The sequence below is a fragment of the Grampus griseus genome, assembly GCF_964374135.1.
Source record: "Grampus griseus genome assembly, chromosome: 9".
In the NCBI taxonomy this organism is placed as follows: Eukaryota; Metazoa; Chordata; class Mammalia; order Artiodactyla; family Delphinidae; genus Grampus; species Grampus griseus.
The window spans coordinates 10,670,133-10,683,438 of record NC_139003.1 but is presented as its reverse complement, the minus strand read 5'-3'; the positions used below and the strand labels follow the sequence as shown (position 1 = coordinate 10,683,438).

At 38.5% G+C, this 13,306-nt stretch overlaps 1 protein-coding gene across 3 annotated transcripts in view; it reads right to left on the bottom strand.

Moving 5' to 3' along the window:
• TPK1 (thiamin pyrophosphokinase 1) overlaps positions 1–13,306 on the bottom strand; it is a 341,016-nt gene that overhangs the window by 284,772 nt on the left and 42,938 nt on the right. For all 3 annotated transcript variants that reach the window (XM_082661977.1, XM_082661975.1, XM_082661976.1), the window contains one exon: positions 593–664. In XM_082661977.1, the coding sequence (XP_082518103.1) occupies positions 593–664 (72 nt within the window). The remainder of the gene's footprint in view (positions 1–592; positions 665–13,306) is intronic.

The window sequence follows — 13,306 nt, the reverse complement described above, 5'->3', positions numbered from 1 at the left end:
CCCAGACCAGGGCACGAACCCACGTCCCCTGCATCGGCAGGTGGACTCTCAACCACTGCGCCACCAGGGAAGCCCAATAGAACCTATTTTTGACATGAAACCTCACAGGAGTTTAATTTTGTGAAACTATTCCATTTTTAACTATATTTTTCAGAATCCCTAGAGATTCTAATATATTGGCAACATGTCTTCTGTTTTAATGTTGCAAATCCAGTCACCCTGCAGATACCTAATTACTGAATGCCAGAATGAGGGAGGCTTGTGGATGCTTTTTGCTGTCACTGGTGCCAAAAATATTTACACTGGAACAAATACTTGTTGAATACTCAGGATAAACATACAGTAGTTACGAACTGCAATAGAGTGATGTTATATTGTAATTCTGTCCTTGGAGGTCCACGCTGTGGAAACCACATGTATAAACAGGTTAACAGAGAAGCAAAAATGGATTCTTCTGATAATTCAATAATTAAATCACCTTATTTTAAATTCCACTTTTTGGTATTCCAGTTGAGTTCTGGGATATTTAACAGTCACATTAGTCCCAAGTAGAGTAAAAAAGCAAAGAAACATAAATGCTAAGTAAGGTTACCTTTGCACCAAAGATGACGAAAACATTTGTCCAAAGGCTGATTCAGAATCACAAGGCAGTATTTCAAACTCCCTATGGGGAAAAAAAGCAAAATAACGTAAACAAGTGAACCAAGTCTTTCACTCCCCTCATATGAGTCTGGAATCATACTCTCTGAGACCAGATTTGCAGTCTACACAGAGCTAAATTTTAATCACAGCTAATTTCTTACACCTGAATTTTAAAAAATACCATAGGTTAATTGGATCTACTTTATTCAATATGTCCATCACATTACCATATTGCTGAGGAATTTACCATAAAAATAGTTTATCATAAAGACAATTGGGTACGCTTCTTTTTGTACAGGGTGTGCAGCAAAAATGCCCTTGATATGAATCCTTATCCTTTTGATATATGTAACACTTTGATTCAAGTACCCTTCTACCTGGCTGGTCTGCTATCATCTTGACGTTGTTTGCCAAGTAGCATAGGTCTAATGGGTGTGTACTTTCACATGCATTTTCATCCTCATTCATATTCTCTCCTTCACTTTCATTCTCTCCCTCCACCCCGAGTTATCTTGAACTCTCCAATGTAAAACTTTGTTTCCACAAAATCCTACTAGTTCTTTTCATGACTCTTCTATTCCAAGTTTTTAGATGACACTCAAAAGACTAAGAAAGATGGAAAAAAGTTACTTCTCCAACAATCATTTCAAGCCTTTTATAATGTACTGTAAACAGTGCAAAGCAGAACGCAATCAGGCTGTTGAAAATCTGTCATTCAGCTCAGTCCAAGCACTCCATTTCATTTATGGAAAGAAATGTTTGTTTGGTGATAAGAAAAATTAACTTTGTTTTTTAAAGCAATCTCAGTGTTAGAAATGGAACAAGATAAGGAAATGAAAAGGGGGTGGCATCACCCACAGCAAACGTTATTAAGTGCCGATTATATACCAGTTACCAGGAGTGCAAAGAGGAATAGATTACAGGGTATCTGTGAGAGAAGACAGTTATAATAAAGACGATTTATTCCACAATACAGTACAACACAAGGAAGGATATAAGGAATGCTGGGTAACAGATAAATGAATGTGGCAGAAGTTCAAAGCCTAGAAAGTCCGTAAGGTCTGGTGTCATCCTAGAAATCTTTGTGATATGCAGATTTTTGAACTTGATCTTAAAAAGAAGTAGCTGGACAGAATAAAGCAAAGGGCATTCCAGACAAGGAAAACAACACACAGGAAGCTGCTATCCTTTGCCAGTAGGACTGTTACCATGGAAAGTTTAGGAAGCAACACCCTAATGACGTGCACCTAAGACATGAATACTAACATCCCAGATTTTAGACATGCTGTTTAGGATGACGGAGGAATTTCAATTGAGGCACCACGAAGTATTTAGAGTGATAGAGAAATAAGTAGTAAAGGCAATTTATGTATATCGGGGGATCATCCACACAGAGGTGATAGCTAAAGGTCAAAGCACAGACACAAGCTGAGATACTACAAAGAAAGAGCAGAGAGAGAAAAGAACAAATTACGAACACAAAATTGTCATGTTTTGCTCACCGTTACAGAACAGAAGGACGTCAACAAAGGAAATACAGAAGAAAAAGCCAGAAAGGTAAAAGAACTAAGCAGGTAATTCCAAGAATGAGCCGTCGATAACAGAGCATGCCGAGGAGACGTCACAGAGCCTAGACAATGAGAAAAGGCCAATGAGGGTGGGAAAATCTCAAAGAAGAGTCTAAAAATTCACGGAGGCAGCCTCAAGATAGTAAAGAGAACAAGGAGTTAGAAAACTGAGAGATGCCTCTTCTTAAAAAATAAAAACTGAACTGTGAGAAATGGGGGAAAAAGGCAGCAAAGCCCGGAGCAGGTATTTTAAATACAGAAAATATTATATTCGAATTAGGAGGAGGGAAGTAAGAGAGAGAAGGGAAATGATCTATTTATTCATTTAACAGGTTTTTTTGTTTTGTTTTGTTTTTTTGTGGTACGCGGGCCTCTCACTGCTGTGGCCTCTCCCGCTGCGGAGCACAGGCTCCGGACGCGCAAGCTCAGCGGCCATGGCTCACGTGCCCAGCCGCTCCGCGGCATGTGGGATCTTCCCGGACCGGGGCACGAACCCGTGTCCCCTGCATCGGCAGGCGGACTCTCAACCAGTGCGCCACCAGGGAAGCCCTAACAGGTATTTATAGAGCACAGAGTAGTCTTGTTCAGGAATTAACACTCCCTCTCCCCACCCCCCTGCCCTACGGCTTACATACTATTGATAAAAACAGGTGTTGAGATTCAGGCACAGGATGACCTATCACAGAGACATACCAAATTGAGGTAGAGGCAGAGTACGGTCAATTTATTTATAAGAAAGTAAACAAGAAACAAAATGAAGATATGGAAGTCAAATGGAACATTTAAAATGACTGCTGTAAGAAACGGACTACAGGAACTGACAGTCCACAGGTTTAAAAACAGGAATTCATTTGGGGTTAACTAACAGGCATAGGACATCAGATCTGCCTATAATTCAGGACTTTTCCCACCAATTCTTTTTTTTTTTTTTTTTTTTTTTTTTAGAGCAGGCCTGCTAGTTTATTCATATTGAATCTAAACCTTAGATCTCTGGCTTAACAATAACACAGGAAACCTTTAAAGACACAATAAATATTGTGTTAAATCAGAGATGGTTTAAACCAGTCATATAACTTCTAATACTCTGGGTTGGCAACTACAGCATGACAAATTATATACATAAAGATATTTAGGTACTAGGATCTGATGTTCTTTCCTTTTCTCATCTAGACTCCTCTGGGAGTAGAAATAGGAATCGGTGTAAACAAGTAAGACGGTGATGACAGCTGGTTTGAGAAGTGGCAAAATCGCTTGTCAAGAGGTAAAGGGAAGCAAGGAGGCATCTTCGGGCAGCGTTAGAGTGAATGACTGGCAGAGACAGTGATCGTCTCACAATATTCATTCTTTAACAACAGAAACCTGAGGGGTTTTTTGGTTTTGGTTTTTACCAAAATGGTGAAAAACCATCTCTCAGACTCCTTTGCAGCAAAATGCAGTCATAAGACTAAGTTCTGGCCAAGAAGATACACAGAAGAGCCTTATCTGTTACTTCTATGGGGGCTCCCTAAAGTGGAGGGGGCCTTTCCTTCTGCTTTTCTTCCTCCATCCTGCCATCTGGAGCAAGACTGATGAATGAATGAAAGTCTAGCAGTCACTTGGGATCCCAAGAACAAGGGCAACAGCCTGAAAGAGCCTGGGTCCCTGGGTCCCTGATGCTTCCATGAAGCCTCCATCCCAGCACTTCAATTCCTGGCTCCAGATTTCTTTTATATGAGAGAAAACTAAACTCTTATTTTATTTAAGCCAATAGCATTTGGGGTTTCACTATTCTGTAGAGAGAAACTGAGTTTTAATTAACGCAATGACCATGGTCCAGGCTGGGTTATGGTAAAGATGATCTAGAGAGGAACTGGAGAAGACAAAGAGCAAGCAAGCATCAAAACACAGGAAGACTTTAACTCATTCATTCATTCAACAGGGATAAGAGCTTCACAGCCTGGCACCTTAGGATACACTTTAGGCAAGTAGAAAAAATAATTTACTCATCCCTTTTCTCTTCAAAATTTAACCTAGGTCTTAGCACAAAGAAGTCATGACATAACTGTTTCTAACATAAACTTTAAAAACCACTCACTGTGCTGTTTCCTGTATCACTAAAATAGGTACCCTACAACTAACCATACACACTTGTACACAAACCTAACCGTCATAATTTTACCGCGTTCCAAATTTCTTCCCAATTAACCTTTTATCAATTTATTTTTTAAATTTTTATTGAAGTATAGTTGATTTACAATGTTGTGTTAGTTTCAGGTGTATAGCAAAGTGCTTCAGATTATGTATGTATCTATCTATCTATATTTCTTTCTGAGATCCTTTTCCATTATAGGTTGTAACAAGTTATAGAATATAGTTCCCTGCTATATAGTAGGTCCTTATTGGTTACCTGTTGTATACATAGTAGTGTGTGTATGTTCCCAAATGCTTAATTTATCCCTCTCCCACCCAGCTTTCCCCTTTGGTAACCACTGTTTGTTTTCTATGTCTGTGAGTCTATTTCTTCCCAATTAATCTGTAAGACTTTGTGTCTTACAAAATTGCTTCTAATGTCACCATACCCTGTATGAACAGAAACACAATCTTGGAACTTTTTTTTTTTTTTTTACTGTAAAGAACAAACCAGGGCAGGCTCAATATTCGTGCCCCTCACTTAATGGAGTATATGGTCCAGTTCTAAACCAGCTACAAACTGAATTCTATTTCGATGGCATTATAAAAGTAACAGACCGAGACCATGAAGGGAAAAAGGGTGGATACCATTATTTCTAACCTCATCATCAAAAAGAAGTCAACATCCAAAGAACTCAAGGCCCAGTGAGATAGTTAAGATTTAAACAGTTCATTGTTGCCAGAAGTTGATGTGAGGCTAGACTTAGACCTCTCATAATTGAGTCCACTGCCCATCCCACTACACATTAGCTCAAAGGAGGAGAGTTGGTGCCACGCCCATAGTCTTCTATGACTTCAATATTAATACAAGACAATCAACAAGCTGCCAAAGTACAGCATGTAAAAAGCTGGCAGAAGCCCGGAGAATAACCAGGGTTTCCTTATCTCCACCTAGCACATGACAAATCCTGACGTATTCGCTGAATCAAGTCAAATGCAACTAATCTTCATGCTCTTACAACTAACCTTTGTACCGAGCAATCACATGAGATTCTGAAGCAAAAGAACTCATTTCTCAATATGCATCCAACGTTAGTTTTAGCTCCAAATCCTTTTGCAGGGCAACTTGCAGTGTTTCTCATAAAATGTCTTGTAATTCAAAGTTTTTCAAACATGATGAGAACTTATTCAAAACTTCTATGAACATGCATGACGAATCAACTCTCTACTCGCAATTCTCTTACTTTGTTTATTTGTAGGTTATGTCTAATGTTATGAAAGCAGATTAGGTAATCTGATGGGTGCCCAGATCCTCTGAACAATCAGTCCTCCATCTTCCAGCCATCTGGCATTTGATGACTTCCCTGCTCATTAACGACTTTGGTAGATACACACATCTACCAAAAGGCAAATGAAGGAAAGGAAACCAAATGGAAACCAATTTTACATTTTGTTCCTCAATGGAGTTCTTAAATCTTTTTAGAAGCTATAACATGACCACATTTCACTGATTTAAGAATGAACATTTTTGTACATTTTAGCATTTCTAAAATGCAGTTTAGGATGCATTCAAAATGTATTTTAGAATCAGTGGTATCCTCGCACTGTGTCAGTTTGCCATTTTTTCCCCCTTTTTAATGGCATCTTATAAATGGTGCATCTTACAATTCATGGTTGCAATTAAAACCTGTATTTAAGCTACCCTTCCTATTATTTTACACCAACATCATGAATATTTGTGAGTTGTATGAAGTTTATAAATAAATCAGTTGAAGTTCATGGAATTAAGATGCCAGGATAAAAGACACTAGGGTATTAACAGAGAATGATCATACTGTTCTCTGCGTTTGTAACAGAAACGAATGTTTATATTTAAAAGCCATTATTTCCCTGTGATGCCATGAAAGAGCTGATGATATTAAGAAGGCTACTCATGTTTTGTGGCCAATGAGGAAAATAAGTCCCAAAATAGTTCAAAGAACAACAGATTAAACAAACCAAACCCAATGTGCTAAAACAGTGAAATCCCACAGGAAGGGAAACAAAAATCCCCCAGGGGGACTGGGGTGTCACAGAAGATGCACTCCAGCTGTCATGAAGGTGAGTATGAATGCCCTGGGCAGAAGAGGTAGAGCATTCCAGGCAGAGAAAATACCAAATGCCGAAAGGGGTCAAACACACAAAAAAGTAGCCAACGCTGTGAATGGGGAAAAGAGGTGTTAAACAAGGAGGTCATGAGACTGGGATGGCTCTAATGCCTTCTTAGTCTGTGTAAGCAAATGCAAACCTAAGCCAGAGTCAACTATAAACATACCGAAATGAAATTTCAGTACAGCCAAATGAAATTTAAGAACAGCCAATCACTACCTACTAATCAGGGGCTGCCTGATGCAAATAAATGTCTGCTCAAATAAACTCTTGCAAATTTTAATGTGCCTCCGTTTATCTTTTAACAGGGATAATGGCAGGAGAAAAACCTAGAGAGAGAGAAATGGCAGCCCCAAAGTAAAATATAGTTTAGGCCATTTTAAGTTATAATGATCACCATTTTCCCTTCCCCGATAATTTCAGCTGGAGGTTCTGAAGACTCAAATAATTGTTGTTGTTGGGTTTTTTTTAATGATATGGCTATTATCGGCGTTATTGCTTAGAGCGATGTCAAGGTATTCCAGATAGCTGTAAGACTGTGAATGTCTTCTACAGACTTGACACACTGAAGTTAAAATGAAATAGTTCTTAACATTATTTTTGTTAATCAACTCATGATCCTAAAATTACAGACCTCTCTAACAAGCTAAAAGGAACTTGTGAATAAGATTATGAATGAAATCTAAAGAAGACAGATACAATCTGCTCCCAAGTATAAAAGCCAAAGAATTTATGCCATTAGCATCTGAATATAAGTGCCGGCACAGCAAGCTGTCATCTGAAACTCTTGGCAGTTCCTTCGATTGAGCCCTGATGAAGCAGGAGCCATTGTAGGGATGTGTGAGGAGGTAATTAGAACTCTCCTTTCCCCAAGTACTGTCAGCCCAAAGAGAATAATAATTTATCATACGGCAAGCTCTACTGTTAAACTGTGTTATACAGTAACTTCTTATACAATGAGGTAACAGTTGCCGAATGCTTATTATGTACCAAGTACTTAGATCCTCCCCCACTAGGAAAAAAGCTCAAAGAGGACACTCAGTTTTGTCTTATTCACTGTTGGTGCCTGGCACAGAGCAGATGCTCCACACATGGTCACTGAATACAAGGATAAAAAAACACACAAGTTACAAATCAAAGTATCGTATATGCACTATTTCATTTAACCCCTATGCAGGGGAATAGAGTCTGCCATCCCAACATAGGTCTCTGGCATACGAATTATTTTAAGCTGGTCATTTTCTCAGGAACAGCACACAGGGAAAAACCTCTGAAAACCAAGTAGTTCTTAACCCTTCAGAAGAAACACTGACATTTATAAGGAAAAATCTCCATTTGTAAGGGTGTCTTCCTAGAGGCACCAGGAAGAGGAAAAACTCCAACTGATGGAAATGGAGCCAGCAATGACCTAAATCTACAATAACAACATTCCCTGTATTTACTGTGCTTTTCCTGATAACCTCTCATAACCTACTCTCCACTCTCAACAATTTCTTTCTTTTGTCTTTAGTTGAGGATGGTATTTGAGATGAGAGTTTCAGCCATTTTGGTGAGTTTTCCTAGATCTCTCCCATGTACACATGTTATTAAACTTGTTTGATTTTTCTTCTCTATTAAACTTTTGTTAATCTGTCTCATGTCAATTTAATTCTTAGACCAGCCAGAAGAACCTAGAAGGACAGAGGGAAATTTCTTCCTCCCAGACAGCTACAAATTATGGCCAAAAAATCCTATATTACTTTTTCCATTTTGCTAAAGGGAAAACTAAGGCTTGAGAAGCAAAGAGACTGACTAAATGGCAGAACAAAGCCAGACTCTCACACCCAAGCCTCTGGGCTTAGCCTCTAGGCTGCCCCTTCCATACCTTTGTAGATTTCCTGCCTTGTACTATACTTCTTGCAAAACCCAAGAAGTTTGAGACCAGGAGTTTGATTTAGAAAAAACTCAGAAAAGGCTAAGTGGGAGACTCTCAGTAACCTATCAACAGCTACGGAGTTTGCAGCAGAATCACAGGCTGCCTTATGAACCTTCGAAGAAGCAGAAAACAGATGGGACAATTAAAGGAATCTCAAGGAAAAAGGGCAATTTTGGTGGAGACTTCGGCATTTAAAAGTCCTGTTGTCTCAGGGTCTTAAATTTTCCTGATTACCAATATGAGCAAAGCTTCTTCTTTATGTCAGTACTTTTCCTTCTATCAACCTTTTAAAATTGTTTCCCAAATTATATAAAATGAGTATACTATTTTGATTTTTTAAGTGGTATTTCATCTAATCTAAGCCAGACTTTATCACAATGACCTGAAGAATGATACACCCCGGTCATGAATGGCCACCTGGCTGACAGTGATTGTGAGTGTCATCCCAATTTAAGGAAGGTTATATAATGTGACAGAAAAGTAAGTCTCTAAAAACCCATGGAAAAAGAGAGAAAAGCTAGAGGGCGTGCAAGAGTGAAAGCTTCTCAAGAACAGAGGGTCTTAAGCTTCTTTCAAAGAGCCTTAGACAAGATGGAGCGCAAAGTACCAGCTCAATAAATATCAACCAAAAATACACAGAATAACTACTGGTTTGCTTCGAAATTCTGTGTATGTAGATGGCTTCCTTTTTTAAAAAAAAGTAATCTAAAATAGTATCTAAAACAAAATTTTCAACAAAAAGAGATGTTTTAAACCATATTTAAAAAAATAAAGTACCGGGACTTCCCTGGTGGTGCAGTGGTTAAGAAGCCACCTGCCAGTGCAGGGGACACGAGTTCGAGCCTGGTCCGGGAAGATCCCACATGCCGCGGAGCAACTGAGCCTGTGCACCACAACTACTGAGCCTGCGCTCTACAGCCCGCGAGCCACAACTACTGAAGTCTGAGTGCCACAACTACTGAAGGCCACAAGCTCTAGAGCCCGTGCTCTGCAACAGGAGAAGCCACAGCAATGAGAAGTCCGTGTACCACAGCGAGGAGTGGCCCCCGCTCGCTGCAACTGAAGAAAGCCTGCACGCAGCAGCAAAGACCCAACGCGGCCAAAAATTAAATAAATAAATATTAAATTACTTAAAAAAAATAAAGTACCAAATAAACTGGAAAAATGGGTCATTCCTAAACCCCTGGGTGTAATATTTCATGAGAGACTGCATAAATTTTTTTAAATAAAGAAAATGCAAAGAATGCATGGGAGATACAAGTTACTTCGCACATAGATATGACTTAGTGCATAGGGGCCCAACAAATGCAGAAAGTTTCCACGAAAACAAAAAAATAATTTTACTTTCATAGACTACCTGAGTAAACACTCACCACAGATAGCAGTAGTTACTATGATTACCGTGGATTTTCATATTATAGTTAATTTATATACTATTCTATACTACTACATGGCCAATTAATCTCAAGGCACATTGTATCTGAAATCAGCAATGAACAGAACACATCAGCTAATATAAAGCTCAAGATCAACCTTGATTTTCTTCAAATACAAAAGAACTACTATGTATGTTTATATATGTTATATACATGTGTTTATATGTGTGTGTATGTATATACACACACATATACATATGTGTATATATATATATACGCACATATATGTGTGTGTGTGTGTGTGTGTGTATATATATATATATATATATATATATATATGTTGCTTTGAACCAAAACAGACCTACAAGAACTTGAAGTTATTCAAACAAGCAAGAAAAAACGGTCTCCAGATGCAAATGCACACCACCTGAGACAAAGATTATCTCGTTGACCAAACTCTACGCAGGCTATCCTGAACTCTTTTTCAACTACGGCTAACTCTTTGTCTATCTCGGCATTGTCCAATTTTAGCATGAGTCCTGCTAAGTACCCTCCGCCCGCCCACTGCCACCTGCCCTGCGCAATATCTCATGGGGTTCCTCTTCCTCCACCATCCCCCTGGTAATGTCTGGTCACCCTGGCCTGCCTTCTGCAAGAATCCTGTCAGGTTGGCTTGGCCAGAATCCCCCCCTCATCCTCTGATGTTTCCTCTTAAGAATTCTCCATCCACTGACCCTGCTCCTTGGCCGTAAATTCCCACTTGCCCATTGAGTTCAATCTCTCTCCCACTGCAGGACCCCACTGAAGTGGTCCTACACCTACTACCACGATCCCTCCCCCCTTGAATCAAGCCTTCCTTACTGTGCTTTAACAAGTGTTACTGAATGATTATTTTCCTTTAATAGCTGGAATTTTTTTTTCTTTAACACCTATTAGATAAGAGGGAGAAAGTGAAAATGAAACACTTTTATAGTGGGCATGGTTATACATGCAAGGACTTCCTCCTTTTTCTGTATAATTTTTACAGAGAGAGAGGCAAAAAGAGTAGTAGACGATGAATCAAGCACGAGAAAACACAAAAGTTTGTGGTCAGAAATTTTAATGAGGTAATTATGACTGAAAAATTGAAGAATAGCTATAAAAGATCTTGATAAAGCTACATATAACAGAAGCTCAAATAAGTCTGAAAAATTGGGGGTAATATCTATGGCAGAGAGAGTAAGATGCAGTAATTAGGCTTAATGGCAAAACAGACATATTGATTATGGAACAGAAAGAAAAACTGTGTGTAGGCTCATCCCCAGGTTAAATATATTATTTCTTTTGGGGCAGACCAGGGAAAGAAGGGCAGACCAGGGAGAGATGGAGGGAAACATAGGAGTTGATAAACATGTATATTAAGAACCATGAAGCAACATAAAAGAAATCACAGACCTAATCTTTATCTCTGACTACCAAATGGGAAAGTCTCACTGAGACAAAAGAACTGAGTCTAACCCCAAAATGTAATAGAGTGACCTATTACAACCCTCCTACACTTTCTCATTAATTCTCCTTTGTAGAGCAAGGTGAAGTAGCCACAGATAAAATATTGGACTTGGGTTCCATTTCTGCCGTAATTAATGAACCTGGGCTCCATAAAGTCTGGAAGACACCTTTATCTGCAGCTCTCAACAAATAATAAACGCCTTTCATGTATCTGTAAGCTTCCTAAAAATCAGTTTCTGGGCCTCAGTTTTCTCATCTATCTATTTATACAACACGTCTTTTACTGTGCTTGGCATTTTTATGAGCTTGGCACAAAGGCACCTGAGATAGAAACCTTATACCTGCCCTCAGACATCTCAAAGTCTAGCAGGAGACAGATGATCAACATAAGGTTGAGTGAGAGAAATAAGTAAAATAAAAAGGTAAGAACAAGCCTAATAAGACTGGCATGTGTGGCCTCAGGGCCAAATCTATCCTAAAATTAAAATTTCTCACCAAAATTAGTCTTAATCTAAAGAGTTAAATAACATCCATCCATTTCTCAACGTATCACTACCACCAACTGTCTTGAATTTAAAATTATATCTCAATAAAATTAATTATAAAATTGATTCATTTAAATTTAAAACTATTTATTTGAAAGAAGTAGAGAAGAGAGTAAATTCTTACACCCTTGAGCCCCACTCAGGGCTCAGATTTAATAGGGACCATCTCAAAAACTCCACCACTGGCAATAAAAATTCACCTGTCCTCTACAATGTATCCATTTCCAGTCATGAGGCCTGCCTTTGAGAAGATGTCCTTTAAGGAAGAATCTGTATGGATAAAATAGCCCATATAACCACAAAGGAAATCTACACCAGCCTAAACCAACCCAGGAAGTCTTTCTTTACTAAATGTATCTTTTTAAAAGTTCAAAGATACTTAAGGATAAGAATATTAAAGAAAAAAAAATCAATGAATTACAGAACAACCACCTCAAGATGATATGCAGGGATGAAAATGAGAGCTTCTCTAATAGATACACCCTCAGAGATTTGAGGATATTATGAGGATAACCAAAGCAAGGAAGGGAGGAAGGAAAAAAGTAATGAGGAAAGAGAGAGGAGACACACAAGTTAAACAAATTCAATACAACCAATAAACAACAAAATAGTCTTTGCAAATGTCATTATAGATGTAACAGATTTATTAAGGAAACCTCCTAAAGTAAAAGGCAAAATGACAAAGAAGTAGGAAATACGACCAAAGAAGACATACAGATGGCCAAGAGGCACACGAAAAGCTGCTCAACATCACTAATTATTAGAGAAATGCAAATCAAAACTACAATGAGGTATCACCTCACACTAGAGGTTAGAATGGGCATCATCAGAAAATCTACAAACAACAAATGCTGGAGAGGGTGTGGAGAAAATGGAACCCTCTTGCACTGTTGGTGGGAATGTAAATTGATACAGCCACTATGGAGAACAGTGTGGAGGTTCCTTAAAAAACTAAAAATAGAATTACCACATGATCCAGCAATCCCACTACTGGGCATATACCCAGAGAAAACCATAATTCAAAAAGACACATGCACCCCAATGTTCACTGCAGCACTATTTAGAACAGCCAGGTCATGGAAGCAACATAAATGCCCATCAACAGATGAATGGATAAAGAAGATGTGGTACATATATACAATGGAATATTACTCGGCCATAGAAAGGAATGAAATTGGGTCATTTGTAGAGATGTGGATGGACCTAGAGACTGTCACACAGAGTGAACTAAGTCAGAAACAGAAAAACAAATATCATATATTAACGCATATATGTGGAATCTAGAAAAATGGTACAGATGAACCGGTTTGCAAGGCAGAAACAGAAAGAGAGATAGAGAACAAACGTATGGACACCAAGGGGGGAAGAAGGGGTGGGATGAATTGGGAAATCGAATTTACATATATACACTGATATGTATAAAATAGATAACTAATAAAAAAAAAGAAGTAGGAATACGAGAGAAAAGAGGCATAAGGAAATATATTAACAATTAATGTAATAAAATTAAGAGAA